The following is a 20,478-nucleotide window of genomic DNA, read 5'->3' as shown; positions in this document are numbered from 1 at the left end:
TCCCCTATCTTCACTGCCACCCTCAGGTATCTTTGGGACAAGGGATGGATGGGCACGTGGTAGTAGGCATCTTTTATGTCTATTGAGGCCATCACACAGTTGGGGAACAGATGGAGGACCGTGGAGGAGATGGACTCCATCCTGAATTTCTGATAGGACAGATACTGGTTGAGACCCTTCAAATTTATAATCAGTCTGAACGTTCCGTTGGGCTTGGGGACCAGAAATAGGGTTGAATAAAATCCCTCTCCTTGCTCGTCCTTTGGGACTGGAACAAGGACTGCCTTTTCCAGGAGGCTGTTTATTTCCTCCAAAAGTGCCACCTGTTTTGGAGAATTTTGGCTTAATGAAGTAACTTTGAAAGTCCTGGGCGGTAGTCTCTTGAAGTCTAGGCGATAGCCTTCCTTTATAATATCCTTTACCCAAGCGCTTGCGGTAATATTTCGCCAGGCTGGAAAAAATAAAGAAAGACGACCGCCCACTTGGGGTCTGGCGTCATTGTTGAGTGGAACTTGAGGTTTGAGGTCTGGATTTAAACAGCACACTTTTTGATTTATCAGATCTCCACTCCCTCCTTTTCTTTTGATCCCCAAAAGCCTTCCTTCTTTCATTACTCCGAAATGGCTTCCCCTGTTTAGGAAAGGACGGTGCTGGAAAACCTTTTTTCCTATCGGATGCCTTATCTAAAATGTCATCTAAGGCTGATCCGAATAGAAAGCCCCCTTGGCAAGGTAAGGCACAAAGCTTAGATTTTGAAGCTACATCGCCCTTCCACCCTTTCAACCATAACGACCTTCTGGCTGAATTGGAGAGTGCAGCCGCCCTAGCGGAAAGCCTCAATGCGTCAGCGGAGGCATCAGAGATAAAGTCCACTGCACTGGACATAGTTGGTATCGCCTCCAGCAGCTGATCCCTAGGAGTCTTATTCTCTATATGAGACTCTAATTCCTCCAACCAGAGCTTTAATGACCTAGCCACCGAGGTAGTTGCTATATTTGGCTTAAAGGCAGAAGTGGAAGCTTCCCAATTCTTCCTTAGGTATGCATCAGCCCTTTTGTCCATGGGATCTTTAAGGGACCCTAGATCCTCAAATGGGAGAGCTGACTTCTTATTTATCTTGGCTACGGGAGCGTCTACCCTCGGTACCTCCTGCCAAGCTGACACTTCCTGATCATCAAAGGGGTACTTTCTCTTGACCGCTCTAGGGATAAAGAATTTTTTATCGGGCTTCTCCCATTCACGTTTAATCAGATCCTTGATACAGTCCTGAATGGGGAAAACCCTAGACTTTTTAGGCTTTAGGCTCTCAAACATTAGCTCTGGTCTAGACCTGGACTCCTTTTCCTCCTCAAGCTCCATCGTGGATCTAACCGCCTTCAATAACAGGTCCGTATCTTCTGCTCTAAACAACGGCTTCCCTGTCAAATCCTCAGAAGAGGAATCCGAGTCTGCAATAGCGCCTTCCTCAGACCCAGAGTCCACAGCATCCTCCGCTACCGCCTGGGGCCTCTTATGCCTGGATGAGCTAGGCAGAGATTTTTTAAGCTCCTCTACTGACGAACGGACTTCATTTTTTACTAAATTCTGGATACTCTGTAATAAAGATGGCGACTCCTCGGCCACTAACTTATCCAGACATGGTTGACAACATGTCTTGAGTAAGATGGATCCAGCTTCCTCTTGCAAATTCCGCACTCCTTAGCTCTTTTGTGGGAAGCTTTCTTTGGGTGCTCTTTAGCCTGCATTTAATAAAACAACCCATCAGCTTAACCTGACCATAAAAACAAACAACTCCCCAAAGGGAGATGGTGGGGGTTAACCCCTCTTACCCCCAGGAGTACCATGCTTGGTTCCAAAAGCTGCTCCTGTCCGTCGGTGCGCTGTTGTACATCCCCTACTTCTTGCATCATAATGCTGCGTAAAGGGGGGCCAATTGAGGGCTGTAGATGCCGCTTGAGTCCCGATCGATCTCCTGCTGCTACTCACCACCACGCTGGCTGGCCGGCGTTCCCTTTTTCAAATGGGCTGCGCAGCGCCCCCATGTTAAGCTCCTCCCCTTCCGGCCGATGGAACGCACGCGTCACTTCCGGTGCGACGCGCACGTCCAGCACAGCCAGCCTCAATGAGAGGGGAAGACGCACCTCCCCCCTCATGCCGCAACTTCGCCGGCAGGCAGGGACACGAGGCAGCCCAGGCATCCCCCCATGGCTCCGAAAAAGGGAATGAAATGCAGACGCCGGGCTTCTCAGCGGCTCCTAGTGGAGACTTACGCCGACAGGTACCTCCACTAGGTTTCGGTTTTAACCCTAGAGGTCCTGCAGCCAAGAAATAGACCTGGAAAGAAATCCTCCTGTCCCTGGACAGGAAACAGGAAAGAACTGAAGGTAGAAGGCACGGGACCAATTTAAAGATCTGGGAAGTTCCTGTTTCCTGTCCGGAGGGAGGAGGATCTCTCACAGGTGCCGTCATGGGGCGTAATGGAAAAATATATACAACACTGGCTAAAAAAAAAAAAAGAAAATTTGCACTGGTGGTGCTTCACAAGTCCAAGCAAGCCAACAGCAGCACAGAACCTCTGCATGCAGTCACCAGCTAGAATGGCTGCATGCAGGGAAGTTTAGCCCTTTCCTGTGCAGCTGTAGCGCTGCCATTGGCTGGAGCGTTGTTCCAGCCAATCACAGCGCTGGCAGGGGACACCAGACAATGGTGTCCCCTGCCTCACCTCGGAGACCAGTGCTGACCAGTTCAGCACCAGTCACCTCCCCCTGACCCCTTCCCGACAGCTTCTTCCTCCTTCCTGCGCTGCGATGTGCCAGTCTTCATTGACCAGCCAATTGCAGCACTGCCGGTAAGAGCTGACATGGTGCCCAGATTCCCCCCGCAATCATTCCCCAGAGCCCCACGGACGTGGTCCTTAAAGGGTTAAACACCTGGACAACCCTTTTAATTGCCAGCCATGTAATATTCAGTAAGCCCTCAAACTCGTCCTCCTAAACCTGACCTGCCTATATACTGCATATATTGACAGGTATTACAGGTGACAGTCCTTGGATGGTTAGTGGTCAGGCATAAACATGTAGACATGAGTGAAATACCCGAAATAAAAAAAATCCAGGTGCACTCAGACCGCGCTATAATAACGGAGCGGCGGCGGCCTGTACAACTGAAAATACACAGGCTACGCTATAGCAGACATCTTGCTGCTTACTCAGCATTTAGCAACTCATCTGGAACATGGAGTAGAGAACACGTCAAAGTCCATAGAGCCTCACGAAGACACATCAATGGTCTTACACAATGGAAGCAGCCAGATCATGCACATCAATGAGCACTTTGTGCCAAGCTGTTCCCTTGTAGTTAAAGGCCACACTAACAAAATAAATTGTGGCCCACAGCTTTCTACTGAAGGCAGGACTGTCTGCCGTGCTAACCGACTAGGACATTTATCAAAACTGGTGTAAAGTAGAAGGCTTAGTTGCCCATAGCAACTAATCAGATTCTACCTTTCATTTTTCAGAGCTCCTTTGGAAAATGAAAGGTGGAATCTGATTGGTTGCTATGGACAACTGAGACACTTTTCCTTTACACCAGTTGATACATCTCCCCCGTTGTACACATATAAGGCAAAATATTAATGAGCGATGAGGCACCGTTCTACAGATTTAAAAGGGTTGTAATGGCACAAGAATTCCCTTCACTGCCTCCAGGTTTCCCTTAGGCCAGATGGAGATGACCCCTCAGTGCCAATGTAAGGAAGCCATGGTATCTATCTTTAGCTTTCCCGGGATAGTGGAGGTGTCTTATACTACACAGATGCTGAAGACAGGATTTAACACTGGTGCAGATACAGGAGATCCTGGGAAATGATGTCCAGTATCTGCATTAGTGCTGAACACGCAGCGGAGATGCCTCCAAACACCACAGCCCATTTGAGGAGTATGAAAAAGCAAAGAAAGCAATAGAAATAACTAAAGAACCAATACACCTGGTCGATCCTGCTGCTCCAGTGGCAGCACATGTTGATATGGCTGCAGCAGTGACTTCCCAGTTATTGCAGCCAATCACTGGCCTTAAGTTTTGAGTTGTACACTGTTGAAGCCAGTGATGTGTAGACAGGCATGTCACTGCTGCAGCCAAGTAAACCAGACCAGCAGCGCTAGAGCAGTAGGGTATCAAACGGGCACATATTTTTTTTCCCTGTTTTGTTACATTGTCTGTCGCTGCCCAATTTATGAACCTAGACAATAACTTTAAAAAAATGTAAACATACAAAGCATGCAACATTTATAGCTAGTCAGCTGCCATTTAAAGGGGTTATCCCATCTTAGACAATGGGGGCATATCGCTAGGATATGCCCCCATTGTCTTATTGGTGCGGGTCCCACCGCTGGGACCCGCACCTACAAGGAGAACGGAGCAGCCGCCCTCCATTCATTTCTATGGAGCCGCCGAAAAATTCCGTCGGCCTCATAGAAATGAATGGGAGCGTTGGCCGCGCATGCGCGGTGCGCTCCCATTCACTTCAATGGGAGAGGCGGGGAGCTGTGCCTGGTGGTGGACGGCCACAACTCTCCCCGCTCAGTTCTCGTTGTAGGTGCGGGTCCCAGAGGTGGGACCCGCACCGATCAGACAATGGGGGCATATCCTAGCGATATGCCCCCATTGTCTAAGATGGGATAACCCCTTTAAGGGGTTGCCAAGCTAGCATTATTCTAGAAAACAGCTTAACCCTTAAGGACACAGGGCGTACAGGTACGCCCTTGTACTTAAGGACACAGGGCGTACATGTACGCCCTGTGCATTTTCGATCACTGCCGTGCGGCTGGCAGTGATCGGAACCCGGTGCCTGCTCAAATCATTGAGCAGGCACCTAGGCTAAATGCGCGGGGGGGTCCCGTGACCCCCCCCATGTCGGCGATCGCGGCAAACCGCAGGTCAATTCAGACCTGCGGTTTGCTGTGATTTCTGCAGTTTCTGATCCCCGCGGTCCCTGACCGCGGGGATCAGAAACTTTAGGATTAAAAATTGTTTCCTGTATGCCATCCCCCTGCACCCCTGAGTTATTCGAGCACAGTGGGAGGTGCAGGGGGAGGGTTGCGGGCGGTGCGGGAGGCGTGCGGTGCGGTAGGCGGGATCGCGATCCCCCGCCCGCCTCCCATTGCGTAATCGTTGGCGTCTAGTGGGTATACCAGGGTGCCAGCACATTGCTGGCACCCTGGTATAAACGGCTGACATCGGTGATGCGATGTCAGCCGTTTAACCCTTTCCATACAGCGGTCCGTACGGACCGCTGTATGGAAAAGATTAACAGTAAGAGGGAGCTCCCTCCCTCTCCGATCGGGGGGCTGCTGTGCCTTTGCAGTCCCCCGAATGGAGAGGGAGAGAGCTTCCAGGCAGCCCCCCAAGCCCCGTCCTTACCCTTCCCCGTCTGCGCAGTTCTGGCCACTACTGAGCAGACGGGGAAGGTTCCCATGGCAACAGGACGCCTTCTCAGGCGTCCTGCTGTCCATGGTGCTGAACAGATCTGTGCTGAAAGCATAGATCTGTTTAGACAAAGTGTAAGTAAAATACAGTACAGTACAATATATTGTACTGTATTATGCAGACATCAGACCCACTGGATCTTCAAGAACCAAGTGGGTCTGGGTCAAAAAAAAAAGTGAAAAAAGTGAAAAATAAAGTAAAAATCAAAAAAAAAAAAAAAAAAAAAAAAAAAAAAAACACATTTATCACTGATTAAAAATGAAAAAAATTAAATTCCCTACACATGTTTGGTATCGCCGCGTCTGTAACGACCTGATCTATAAAACGGTAATGTTACTTTACCCGAACGGTGAACGCCATAAAAATAAAAAATTAAAAACTGATGAAATTGGAATTTTGCCCACCTTACTTCCCAAAAAAGGTAATAAAAGTGATCAAAAAAGTTGCATCTACGCCAAAATTGTAACAATCAAACCGTTATCTCATCCCGCAAAAATCATACCCTACCCAAGATAATCGCCCAAAAACTGAAAAAGTTATGGCTCTTAGACTATGGAAACACTAAAACATGATTTCTTTTGTTTCAAAAATGAAATCATTGTGTAAAACTTACATAAATAAAAAAAAAAGTATACATATTAGGTATCGCCGCGTCCGTATTGACCGGCTCTATAAAAATATCACATGACCTAACCCCTCAGATGACCACCGTAAAAAAATAAAAAGGGTGTAAAAAAAGCCATTTTTTGTCATCTTCCGTCACAAAAAGTGTAATAGCAAGCAATCAAAAAGTCATGTGCACCCCAAAATAGTGCCAATCAAACCGTCATCTCATCCCACAAAAAAATGAGACCCTACTTAAGATAATCGCCTAAAAATTTAAAAAACTATGGCTCTTAGACTATGGAGACACTAAAACATTTTGTTTTAAAAATGAAATTATTGTGTAAAACGTACCGTACATAAATAAAAATTGTATACATATTGGGTATCACCGCGTCCATGACAACCTGCTCTATAAAATTACCACATGATCTAACCTGTCAGATGAATGGTGTAAATAACAAAAAAAAAAAAAAAACGGTGCCAAAAAAGCAATTTGTTACCTTGCCGCACAAAAAGTGTAATATAGAGCAACCAAAAATCATATGTACCCTAAACTTGTACCAACAAAACTGCCACCCTATCCCGTAGTTTCTAAAATGGGGTCACTTTTTTGGAGTTTCTACTCTAGGGGTGCATCAGGGGGCTTCAAATGTGACATGGTGTCAAAAAAACCAGTCCAGCAAAATCTGCCTTCCAAAAACCGTATGGCATTCCTTTCCTTCTGCGCCCTGCCGTGTGACCGTACAGCGGTTTACGACCACATATGGGGTGTTTCTGTAAACGACAGAATCAGGGCCATAAATAACGAGTTTTGTTTGGCTGTTAACCCTTGCTTTGTAACTGGGAAAAAAAATATTAAAATTGAAAATCTGCCAAAAAAGTGAAATTGTATCTCTATTTTCCATTAAATCTTGTGCAACACCTAAAGGGTTAACAAAGTTTGTAAAATCAGTTTTGTATACCTTGAGGGGTGTAGTTTCTTAGATGGGGTCACTTTTATGGAGTTTCTACTCTAGGGGTGCATCAGGGGGCTTCGAATGGGACATGGTGTCAAAAAAAACTGTCCAGCAAAACATGCCTTCCAAAAACCAAACAGCGCACCTTTCACTCTACGCCCCGCTGTGTGGCCGTACAGAAGTTTACGGCCACATATGGCGTGTTTCTGTAAACGGCAGAGTCAGGGCAATAAAGATACAGTCTTGTTTGGCTGTTAACCCTTGCTTTGTTAGTGGAAAAAATTGGTTAAAATGAAAAATTAGGCAATAAAATGAAATTCTCAAATTTCATCCCCATTTGCCAATAACTCTTGTGCAACACCTAAAGGGTTAACAAAGTTTGTAAAATCAGTTTTGAATACCTTGAGGGGTGTAGTTTATAGAATGGGGTCATTTTTGGGTGGTTTCTATTATGTAAGCATCGCAAAGTGACTTCAGAGCTGTAGTGGTCCCTAAAAATTGGGTTTTTGTAAATTTCTGAAAAATTTCAAGATTTGCTTCTAAACTTCTAAGCCTTGTAACATCCCCAAAAAATAAAATATCATTCCCAAAATAATTCAAACATGAAGTAGACATATGGGGAATGTAAAGTCATCACAATTTTTAAGGGTATTACTATGTATTACAGAAGTAGAGAAACTGAAACTTTGAAATTTGCTAATTTTTCCCAATTTTTGGTAAATTTGACATTTTTTTTATGCAAAAAAATATATTTTTTTAACTTTATTTTACCAGTGTCATGAAGTACAATATGTGACGAAAAAACAATCTCAGAATGGCCTGGATAAGTCAAAGCGTTTTAAAGTTATCATCACTTAAAGTGACACTGGTCAGATTTTCAAAAAATGGCCTGGTCCTAAGGTGTAAAAAGGCTGTGTCCCTAAGGGGTTAAAATGTACTTATGAGTAGCTATTTTATAACATTTTAATAACATATTTCCTGCCTTAAGAGCAGTCTTCCAAAAGATGCAGACACTTCATAAAAAGGAAAGTGCAAAAACAATGAACATTGAGACAAAGAGGAAAGCTATGAAAGGCTGCACTCATTTATGCTTACTTACCCTCCAAGAATGGCAAGGAATGGTCTCTCTGGGTTCTCCAAAGCTTTGGCAAAATAGTCAAGCTCTTTCTTCATTAAGAAGCCAGAAGCTCTCTGGGGCAAATTAACTCCAACCATGGAGCTGGAAGAGGAGGAGAAACACCATGTTAAAAGGCAGGTCTTGGTGCATGGATTCCTACAGGATTGTGGCCGCAGTAGTGCTGATGACACCAACAGCAGCCATCCATGAAAGATGAGGCAAGGATATACAGTTGAAGATTGGATTAGGAGGCTAGCTTGACTACTGGAGCACTACCATTGTTTGGTTGCAAACTGCAAAAATCCTAAAAAAAATAAATAAAAAAAAAGCCCGTCATTTTTGACCATGCTAAACTGCTCAAGGTGCCAGGTAGTGGCTGGGGACAACATCAACTTACCTTTTGTGGAGATTCTCAGGAGTAGTGAGAATATGAAGTTTTACTCTACCAAATTCTGCTCTCTCTCAAGTGCCCAGAGTGAGGCTTCACTGTAGTTCTCTCTACATTGAGCAGCTTCAAGCCACCCCCTTTGCTCTAAATGACAACTATAGCATCCAACAGGAGACCAGTACAGCTGTCACTCAGAGCAGAGGGAAGGGGCTGTAAAGCAGCTCAATGCAGAGAACACGTCACAGTGAACACCCACCCTGGGCACTTGAGAGAAATTTTGTAGAATAAAACTTCATATTTTAACCACCCCTGATGAGAAAATCTTCACAAAAGTTATGTTTGTCCTGCTCTCGTCAACCCCTACCTACTGCTTTCAACAGTTCGGCATAGTCAAAGCTGCCGACAGATTCTCTTTAAAGTCAAGAGCCATATTTGATAAGATAGAGAGGTATCCATTTACTGGGTATGTAATAAGTGGGTGTCTAACCAGTTGGCCCCTCTACTGATCACGAGAATGGAGGATCTAATCCTTTGTCACCTCTAAATGAGGTTTGAATGTAGTAGCAATGAGCATGCCCAAAGCCGCTCCTCTCAATTGCTATGGGTCCTACACACCAACATATCACATGACCAGTGGACCGTGCTGAACAATTATGGCTGAAAAACTCCTTTAAATAAAAAACAGCTATGAGGCCATAGGGAAGACCAGGAGCCATAACGCTACCCTGAACCAAACATAGCTTCACATACTGTGAAATTGTACTCATGCAGAAAACCCAAAGTAATATATGAAGTTTCTCACTGGAAATCACAGCAGAGGCTAGAATAGAAAAAAAACGGGTACCAGCTGGCAAGTTGGCAGCCATCCAGTTGTTACCAGGACTTTTCTATGAACCGGCAAATGGGGAAAATTCATTTGGCACAACCCAAGCCACATAGCCGGCAGACATTTTAGGCCAGCGTAGTGGCAGCAGATCAGTGCTCAACCCAGGCACTAGTTTTCGGGAATGATAATTGCACCAAACACAGCTAAAAGTAAATGTGTCAAAAAAAAATTCCCCCTCAATTAAAACCAGATCGTGACATCCTTTTTTCTAATCAGTTTTTATTTTCTGATTGCAATTTTTTTAAAATTCTATTTCCTAAACATGATTATGGGGGCAGCAATCTTGCCAGAGTTGTTCTTACCAGCATTTAAATAATTGCTTTATGGCAGCTCCATGGTCCGTAGACAATGGTCTGGAAGGGGACCTCATTGGTTTCTATAGGAGAGTTTTGTAGGCATGCTCTGTGACCTATGCAGAGGTTATTGTACAAGGAAAGAATAGAGAAGCTCTGACAATCACCTATTGTGAAAGGTGGATCCTGTCTTATCGGTACACAGAGGTGATATTACAGGCAGGATTACAGATAAGCAGGTAACTGTAGTAAAGTGTTCTCTACAGACCAATAAATTATGCCCATTAGGCTTGGCAGGATTTTATGCTTCTTGTTAATATAGATAGACATGGAAAATTTAAAAATAAAGATATACTGAACATAAAAACATGACTTAAACAATATGTTTTGTGAGGACATATTCCCCTTTAAATATGGCAAGAAACAGACTAGAAGGATGGAAAATGTCCACCTTTGTAGTGCCGTCTGTTGGAGGGTGCAGGAGATGATCTATCCTCTGCAGGTCTGCAGTACCCAATGCTGCTTTTATTAAACCATAAATAAAAGAGCATCCTGGACCTTAAATTCCCCAAGATCAAAGAAGTTCAGACACATATGGCATTTAGTTGTGTTGAAGCGACTGCATCTATTCCCTACTGGTTCTACAGCTAGCGTGGCGGTACTCCTGAGACTGCGGTACACAGGGGAAGTAACCAATTTACTAAGCTCAGTTACCTGTGAGCTCTGTGTGCAGTCCCAAAGGCATCATTGACGTAGATGTCTCCAAGTTTGGACAGAGATGCTCTGAAAGCTTCAACTTTTGCAGGATCTGCCTTGGTCTGAAAGTAAGAGGGTGGAAATTCTTATTATAACGGATGCTCCGACACACTGACAGCCATACCAGATCATGGCACCAAGTAATGGATTAGTGTGAGATTTCCAAACACATTATCAATACCCATGCAAATAAGATTTAGATTTCTCCTACAAGTCCAAAATGTACATGCCATATTTCATAACTAAAGAAATCACAAAGACATGCCAGGGTACAGTGCGCTTAGTCAAGTCGGGTTATCCAACACAATGTTTTTAATAGACCCCTTCGGAGTGGGGTTCATACTTACCTAGTACCCACCGCATCATTCCACGGCCGCCTCTGCAAGTCAACATCCTGTTGACAGGGGTCAAGTGATCTCGGCAGCCAATCACTGGCCACACAGGTGACAGGTCACCGCACGACCCTGTGACATATCGCATAGGTGGCTGCAGGAGTCATGAGACGCCCATTAACAGAACGTCAATTCCCAGAGACCCAGGACCTGCGGAGGTGCCCATAAAGCGATGCAGGTGAAATCCAGCAGACCAGGTAAATATGGACCTCACAGGTCCAGCCACTCTGAAAGTCTGTTAAATTTTTTTACTGTTGGATAACCCCTTTAATGGAATTTTTACCCTGAAAACTGCCGATCTGAAGATGCATTAAGAGGAACAGAAAAGATGTACTGTCTGGTAGTAAGGAAGAGACTGAAGGTCTCCACATATCATGTACAAGTGAACCCTCTAAAAGTTCACATACTGGTTCTCCCATTTCAGCCAGTAAAGGTCAGACGTACAGGCCAGTATTCATCCAGCTGTACAGTAAGGGAAATACTCCAGGACAGTGTTAAACCAGGTCAGCCATGCCAAAAATAAAAACGTTGAAGAGGCTCTTTACTTGACCTTCAGTAAAATGTCAGGAGGTCATAAGCCCAACAGATAGGATCAGGTTTAAAGGGCAACTAAAAACTTTTCTAAAGCGAAGAGCAGAAGCTCTGAGCGCTGCACCTCTCCAGCCTTCATCAGCTCTGCTTGGCTGTCAAAGCAGGTGGTGTACATACCCGGCCGGTCACATGAAGGACTCGGACTACGTCAGGGTCTGTTCAGTGGGAAACTAATGGTTTTGCATCTAAGATGACTGCGTTTTTTTTCTTTCAAATCAGGATTGTATCAGTTTTATATTTCTCACTAGCCTCAAGAGAGATGCCTTGCATGTACAGTCTGTTTTTCTTTGACCCATTGAATGGGCCAGTCCTACGTGAATAAACTCAAGACAGAACGAGCTGCAATTTTTCCTGAATGCACAGATAGTTTCGTGAAGAACAATGACCATGTGCATTTACTTGTTGGAATTAGTTGGTCTGGATTCAGTCTGTTGTAAGCATGGACTGCATATGGACAGAAGCCTGCCTGTGAACTATCCCTACTGGGGTCTGTACCCCACAAGATCGGCTTTCAGAGGAAAGTAGAACAGAGATGATGAAAGCAAGAAGAGGCACAGTGCTCAGATCAGCGCCTGCCGGTTCATTTTACAACATGAAGGAGTCTTCAGATTTCATGTACAGTCACTGACCTTGTTCCCAGCAGCATCTTTGCCTTTTCCCTCTTCCTCCACATGGAATCTCAAGTTCTCCAGGAGAAGGATGGACCCAGGGGCTGGATCTGCACATGCGGCCTCGACTTCTGCTCCCACACAGTCCTTCAGGAACACTACATCTCTGTACAACGAATGTATGAAAAGGTTCTCAACACCAAATATGATTGTTCCATCATGAAGACATGTTAACGGGGGTATTCCAGTCATATTAAGTTATACCTACCTCTCCACAGGGGTCCGAGCACTGGGCCCGGAGGTTTTAATAACGCCTGTACAAGCGTCATAGACTCCTGTTCAGGCTATTTTGTCCAGTCCAGAATCTGCAACAGATGCACCAAACGAAGCTTCCAAAGCAGATGTGAACAAGCACTTATAATGAAGGCCTACATATTTATATGAATTACTGCAACTTTGTACTCCCTCAGCTTAAAAAAAAAAAAAAAAAAAAAAAAAAAAACCACACTCCTCAAAAATGGTAAGAGGAGTATTTTTACTCCTCTGGAATAAAAAAATAAATATATGATGATTACACTTACCAGTAATCGGATTTTCCAGACCCCACCCTTCCTAATTATGGTGCTGTTGTGGGGAGGGTAAAAATGTAGTGCGACCACTGACTGGGCCACTACTGGTCGTGAGAATAGGGGCAGTGTCCCCCCTGTTTAACTGGAGCAGTAGATACACAAGTGTCCGCCACTCTATATAAAAGGTGGAACACAGGCCATAGTTCTCATGATCGGTGGGGGCCCCAATGGTTGGATCCTGTGCATAGGGGATAAGTTGCTGACAACCCCTTTAAGAATTACAATTTAAAATCATTCACCCTTTAATCAATTTTATACTAAAAAAGGATGCCAGCCATTCTAAATTAATTTACAGTGTTTAGAATATACCTTACTTCCATGTGTCTCTTCGTGTCGCCAGAGGCTGGCTCTGGACAGAATCAGTCTCCATCTCCCCCTGGCAGCTGACAATATTGTCCCTTCTTACTTCCCATGCAGAAGGAGTCTGCCAGACAGAAAGCCATTTCTACTGAAGAGGATCACTATGCAGACCCCTGGCTGTGGAGAGTGACCATCAGCACTACAGCTTCGTATATGGACATACACACTGCTGTACACTTTGAACCCCAGGTGGTGCCGTACTATGTAGGTAAATGTGATAACTTTCCACTGAAATGCTTTTTTGCAGCATGTAAATTGTATGCATGCTTCATGTTTTCTGATCTATACAATGACTACGGCATGTAATTGTGGCAAAATACCCTCCTAAAAGATGAAAAACTTACCTCTTCAAGAGAGACTTCAGTTCCACAGCTACTGGTGCCAGGGAGTACTTCTCAGGCATGGGGACACCATCTGGTCTGCCAAGGTGGCTCATTAAAACGACCGATTTAGCACCATGGTCCAAGCAGTGCTGGATACTGGGGACAGCGGCCTTAATCCTGGAGATCAGTGACAGAAAGAAAATGAGAAATCAGCAGTTTAGCAAACCAAGAAGATTTCCAACCTAAGCTACGACCATCATGCCTGAACAAACAACGTAGGCCATTCAGATGGGCAGACAGAGCAGCAAATGCAATGAAAATGGTAATGGACAGACACATCTAGAAAACATACGTGGATGTCACATGTGCCCAAGAGCAGGTGACCAGCCAAGCACCCAAGAAGGTCCGTCTTGGCAGGTCAATATAGTGAGTTTTAGGGGGACAGGGGCATCATACATGTTCGACTAATGTCAGCCAAACTCACTCATTGTGTATGGAGCCTCCTGATCCTCCCCTGATGCCAGATAAAAAGAGTAAGGAAGGTTTCATTTCAGCATGCACGATCCTTTAGTTGTCAGGGGAGAAGATAAGCCACCGCTACAGGAGTCCAGCTGCGGCTCACTCCCCCTCCACAACATGTATGTATTTTCTGACCACAAGAATAGACTGCAGAGTTATCGTTCATGACAAGAATACCAGGGCACCTAGAGGAAGCCCCCATTATAAGTCAATAGGGGGTCATTGCTGTCAAAAGCCATGGAGCTTGTACAAAGCCATGCAATTATAGGCTTAGAGTATACAATTTATACCACCCCCTTCCCCACAAACTGACATGAAGCCATTGCTTTGTTACTGAGAAACCATTAAATAGTCACAGCCAGTCAGATTATTTCAACTTTATTAATTAAGAGGTGGTCACAAAAAAAAAAAAAAAATATTCAGTTTTCAAACCAGCACCTGGATCTAAATACTTTTGTAATTGCATGTAATTTAAATTTTTGTATTCTGAGCTATTTAATAAAATATATCTGTATAGCGCCACCTGCTGTTTGTTCTTTTTCTTATTTCTTTGTCCTGCTCACTGAGAAGGCCGCACATGCTCAGTTTTATCCTTCAACTGCCTCCTGAGCTGTGATAGGGAGAGCACGGACAAGTCCCCTTGACAAAGACACTCCCCTTGCGCTGCCAGCTTGATATAAATCTAGCAGATCAATTTAATGGGGAGATCTCTGGGTCCATGTGAGGTACAGGGCCAGGTCTAGCTTTGTTACAAATATTTTCATATACAAGACGATGTCCGATTTCCATTTTTTACATTAGTCGTGGGGTAATCCCTTTAAATATAAAAACACATGCAGGGCTTAAGGGGGCACATGACACAGGAACACTTCGGTGAAGCACGTGAGGATGTCACCTGGCAGTATCTTCACGATTCACCCGAGGCCGGTGATTCACCCGAACTTAGTGACTGACGGGCACCGGCTTCTCCAAGACACAAGTGGAGATTGAGGAGGTTTGGAGGCAGATAAATAAATGGCGTGCTCCATTTTGCAATGTGTGTTTTGGCGATTTAGCAAGAAACAGCTTCAAACTGGGAAAATTAATTCATTCAATTAATCGTCCAGCCTTGGTTCCCATTTACCCTACACGTCATCCATCGGAGATGAGGGCAGAAAGTCACTGACGCAGCAGCTTACCTTTGATTGTTAGTAATCTGGTTATTTTTCATGGGAACATTGAAGTCAACCCTAAAAAAAAAAAAAAATACATTATAGTAAACTTTATATTCCAGGAATCTTCTTCAAAGTCAAATATTCAGAAACATCTAAATAAACAAATAATAACATGCAAATAGCTCATTAATTCATAGTATAGTAAGGCTTTGTTCACATCACCGTTCAGCCTTTCCATTCTCTTGCCCAGTTTAAGAGCAGGAGAAAGGAAGGATTCAGCACATAACTGAGCCAAACGGAGCCCTTAGGACCCCATAGACTATAATGGGGTCCCTTATGTTTCCGCTCAGAAGATGATTTTGAAGCAGAGACAAAAGTCCTGCATGCACGACTTTTGTCTCCGCTCCAAAATCTTCTTCTGAGTGGAAACATAAGGGACCCCATTATAGTCTATGGGGTCCTAAGGGCTCCGTTTGGCTCAGTTATGTGCCGAATCCTTCCTTTACTCTCCTAAACTGGGCAGGAGAACGGAAAGGCTGAACGGTGATGTCAAAGCCGTAGAGATCACCAAAACCCCTAGTCGGCTACATCCACTGTTCAGCCATCACAGCGTACAGACTACTGTACTATAGCCATCCTGGTAAGAGATTCTACAATATTATTACTCCTATGGAAAGCCAATAAGTTATCAAAACTAGTTCAGAAATAAGGATACATTACACCTATGTGCCTATATGACAGGCTTAAAGGGGTTGTCTCACTTCAGCAAATGGGATTTATTATTTAGAGAAAGTTAACACAAGGCACTTGCTAGTGTATTGAGATGGTCCATATTGCTTCCTTTGCTGGCTGGATTCATTTTTCCATCACATTATACATTGCTCGTACCCAGGGGTTATGTCTACCGCTGTAGCGCAGATATGAGGTGGCAGGGGCTGCTCCACATGTGCTCTCCCACAGTCCCGCCCACCAGAGAACAGCGCCTTTTAATGTGCAAGCACGACCACCACTGATGGATTGCAGGGTGGTTGTAACCGATGGAAAAAATGCAGCCAGAAAAGGAAGCAATATGGACAATCCCAATACATTAGCAAGTGCCTTGTATTTACTTTCTGTACATGCTAAATGCCATGTGCTGAAGTGAGACAACCCCTTTAAGGGGTGCTCCAGGATTGCTATGGTTTTTTAACAGATATGCTCATGTACAACTTCCCCATGTTTGTTTTCTCACTTTGGACCCTCCTGACCCATTTTCACCATCTACACAAATCCCTCAGGTTTGTTTCCATCCTGTATGTAGCACATTCACCTCTAGATACCCACTCCGCTGTGACACCCTGCAGCACCTAGTTCTGTAAGGGCCGGGGGCACACCCCGTCTAGCGTGCCCTCTACCACATGTAACAAGTGTAATTATTCGCCAGGCAGGCTTGCCTTGCCCAGTTATTACCTGGCTTGTGATAGACTGAAGAGTTAATCCCTTCAGCACGCCGCAGGGTGACTCAGCTCCCACAGCGGAAGCGCTGTCTTTTTGGCAAAATTACAGACAGCAAAGGGAGAGGCTTCAAAATGTAAGACAGGAAACTAGGTTACCTGGAACAAACAATGCTTTCTTCAAAGTACAGAATGGGCCACCATACATCAGGAATATACTGGCTAGAGCTTCCATAGTTTTTAATATGGCAGCACACGGGCCATAGAAGCCAATGGGGCCATTCACACATCCACATGGCCAATCAAGGAATCTCACTGCACGTTGTATCCTGGTCTATTAAGGCCTCTTTCACACAACCATATGGCTTCCAGTGTTTTGCAGTCTGTTTTATAAAGGAAATTAGCATTCTTAATACAGAATGCATAGTACAATAGGGCTGGAGGGGTTAAAAAAATATAAATAATTTACCTCACCTTAATCTACTTGATCACGCAGCCGGCATCTCTTCGGTCTTCATCTTTGCTGTGCACAGGAAAAGGACCTGTGGTGACATCACTACGCTCATCAAATGATCCATCACCATGGTAAAAGATCATGTGATGGACCATGTGATGAGCACAGTGACATCAAAGGTCCTATTCCTCAAAGAAGACAGAAGAGATGCCGGCTGCGCGAACAAGTGGATTGAGAGTTTAATTTTATTTTTTAACCCCTCCAGCCCTATTGTACTATGCATTCTGTATTCAGAATGTATTTATAGTTACAAGGGAAAATAATAGCAATCTACACAGCATCCAACCCAAACCCGAACTTCTGTGAAGAAGTTCAGGTACCAAACATGCAGGTTTTTCTCACGCACATGCAAAACGCATTATAATGTTTTGCATTTGTGCGGAAAAATCATGCATGTTCCTGCAACGCACCCGCACCTTTTTCCGCAATGCCCGTGTGAAACCAGCCTAAAGGGAGTGCGATTAAAATTCTTAGGACTATGTTGTGCCATTCCTTTATTACTCCTCCTAGAAGTAATGAATGATTACTAGCAGTTTGCAATAAAGGTCCAGATCTGTGTTACCAGTTGGGGTGTGTCCCTGCACAGTCTGACACTCTACAAGCAGTGCTGCCAGTGTCACTGTGCAGGGACCCACCAAGACTTTTAATGCAAACCACCAGTAACTCATTCATAACTTCTAGCAGGAATAATAAAGGAACAGCACAACATAGAGTAATATGAATCGGAAGATGCAAGCAGTGTCTAAAATAGACATGTCAGGAGAGGCGACAGGTTCTCCAAGTAGGAGTGAGTCGAATCACCAGTAAGAAGTTCTTGAGTTGTCCCTCTAAAACGCTGAGGATGCCTACAGTTTTTGTAGCGTATTCTACGTCGTTTTTCCAAGCTTTTGGGCTGTTCTTTTTCCAGTTTTATAGAGATGCTTACTGAACAGCACATAAAGGGAAACAAACAAAAAACAATGCAAAAAAAAAACAAAACACATTTTATATTTCCCTGCGGACTTACGACTAAATATTTTGCTGGCGCATTTCGGGGAAGAAAAAAGGGAAAGGTGCCACTGGTGGTCAGATCATTGGCTGCAGCGGAGCATGCGTTTAATGTCCACGCCAAGCCGGATGCAGACAATGCAGGGAACGGAACATGGAGTTCCAGTTGAGGGCACTTGCTAAAATATCCTCATTTCCGGAGAACCCCTTTAAGCCACGTGCTAGAAGAACATTTTCTTGTGGCTCGCTGTGGCACCAGCACTTCCTGCTGAAGGTTGTAACACAATCAGTATACGTGCACGGCCCTGCGCAGGTTACACCAGGCCTAGTCATCCCCGCTGTGCTATTTTAGTCTTCAGAAAGATGCCGGCCAGAATCATCTTGCCCTTCATGACAAAAGCACACGTGTGTGGGTCAGGGTGGCACGTTCCACTAGAACAGGCAGACAAATTACTCCTTCAGGTCACCTACACTTACTACTTGCAAATAAATCTTAGGAAAGCAATCTGAAGATGAAAGGTAAATTGAAGATTTTTTTATTTTTTATTATTACTTTTTTTAAACAAACTTTCCTGCCGGTAGACACTACATGGACCATCTCTACATTCAGACCCTCCTCACTGAGGTTGTAGAGCGAGGAGGGATGGGGGCTCAGCACCCCGGTTCTAGTGATCTGTGAGCTCCCAGGGATCAGACATGCATCACATATCCATCGATAAACTAGGGCTTTTACAAAAAGATGCTCAGATTATGAATGGCACATCAGACCAGGTGCTGGGAAGCCTACAGACTTTGTGAATAGTCCAGGTCCCTGCGTTATAACACATTGGCGAAACATCCAGCAATATTTGATATGCAATTTCCAGCTAAACTAATGAAGCCATGATTGACTGGGGCCTTCATACTGGGAGGTCCTCTTCTCACAGGCTTTTGCTGCACTGGTGAAGAAAGTCAATGACAGTATTTTCCCCATGAGATGTTCTGACATCACCACCGACCTTCAGTCTGCCCTTCACAGGAAGAGATGGGACAGAAGAGAACAGCAGCAACATGATGAGTAGAGATGAGCAAATTTCAGGTTAAGAAATTCGTTCACGCTTTGTTTGGTGGTGAAGGCAGAATTGTGTTATGGATTCCGTTACCACAGACCATAACACAATTCTATGACGGAATTCATAACGGAACGCCTTTCGAGGCATTCCGCCATAATAGAAGTCTATGGGCTGAGAGGACTCCCCTGCATAACAGAAACGGGACTGATCTGTTTTGCAGCCCATAGACTTCTATTATTATGGAATGAATAACGGAATGCCTCTAAAGGCGTTCTGTCATAGAATTAGGTTATGGTCCGTGGTAACGGAATCCATAACGCAGTTCTGTTTTTAACCTTCAAAAAAAGCCTGAACGAATTTCAAAATATGAAATTCGCTCATTTCTAATGAGGATGCCACCCTCCATGACTGCTGGGCTCACACCTTGTACAATCACTTCCCATGAACATCTTCTGGTCCCTCACCATAGTACTCTTCGTTCCCAGAATGGGAGGAACTTGAAAAGTCAAGAGGATGCCCTGAGCCTTGAAAGTGTTCTGCAGGGTTATACTAGACCACATTAGTGATGTAATTGACTGATTGGTCTACTTGCTTGGTGGTGTTGTCCCACCATAAGAATTTAGGATAAGGGGCAAGTATCTGATGTGTGGAGAACTGACCACTGGGACCTTCAGAGATCACAAGAACGAGGTTCCGGAGTACCTGGGGTGGTGGTCACACATGTGCACTGCCTTCAACTCCATGGGGCTGCCAAAGAAAAGCCAAGTACTGTGCTCAACGAGCTCTTGGAGTTGCATAGAGTTGGAGGTAGCAGCAGCTCGGATACGTGACCACCACTCCATTTACTGCATGGTAGGGATCACCAAATCAATTTGTCTCATCAACGGGAGTCTTTCCCCAATGAGGGGTTGGTGAAGAACCATCCATCACAATGAAGGCATGGTGCTCTGGACCATTCAGAAGTCAAGAAACCTGGTTATTTACAAGGTTGTGGTGGGTCTCCCCAAGATCTATATAACAGAATCCCACCAATGACATTTATGAACACGGCTATGGGAAACCAATATAAAAATAAAAAAATAAAAATAGAACGCCCATTGATTCAACCAAAAGGATGAAAAAGTTACGCCTCATAGTCTGGTCGTAGAGACTGCAATGTGCCGTTACGTAAAGCAATCATGACTGGTTGTGAAACCATCTTCCTGTGACCATGAATCATGAGAACATCCTGGAGGTATCCAGAGGCCTCACTATCCCACCCCCTTCTCTAGGCTAGGTGATCATTGCATCCAACCAGACCAAGGACTCCAGGTAAACTTCTAGGAAAAGAGATTCTCCATCATCCAGGCAGACCATCTCAGCAGTGGTCAGGGGCCTTCAGATCAGACGTGTACCGGTCTCATTCACACCCAGCTATCTATAGCCTGTTC

General features: G+C 44.6%; 1 protein-coding gene across 1 annotated transcript in view; it reads right to left on the bottom strand.

Annotated features, from left to right (window-relative positions):
- The window catches only part of LOC122946699 (phosphoglycerate kinase 1), a 34,711-nt gene that overhangs the window by 13,945 nt on the left and 288 nt on the right, over window positions 1-20,478 (bottom strand). Inside the window, exons 2-6 of the mRNA XM_044306476.1 lie at window positions 15,087-15,137; window positions 13,411-13,566; window positions 12,099-12,243; window positions 10,445-10,548; window positions 8,146-8,265 (exon numbers count right to left, since the gene is read on the bottom strand). Of these exons, the coding sequence (XP_044162411.1) occupies window positions 8,146-8,265; window positions 10,445-10,548; window positions 12,099-12,243; window positions 13,411-13,566; window positions 15,087-15,137 (576 nt within the window). The remainder of the gene's footprint in view (window positions 1-8,145; window positions 8,266-10,444; window positions 10,549-12,098; window positions 12,244-13,410; window positions 13,567-15,086; window positions 15,138-20,478) is intronic.

This window comes from Bufo gargarizans, chromosome 9 (assembly GCF_014858855.1).
Source record: "Bufo gargarizans isolate SCDJY-AF-19 chromosome 9, ASM1485885v1, whole genome shotgun sequence".
Lineage (NCBI taxonomy): Eukaryota > Metazoa > Chordata > Amphibia > Anura > Bufonidae > Bufo > Bufo gargarizans.
The sequence above is the reverse complement of the archived record's forward strand: the minus strand, read 5'-3'. Positions and strand labels throughout refer to the sequence as shown.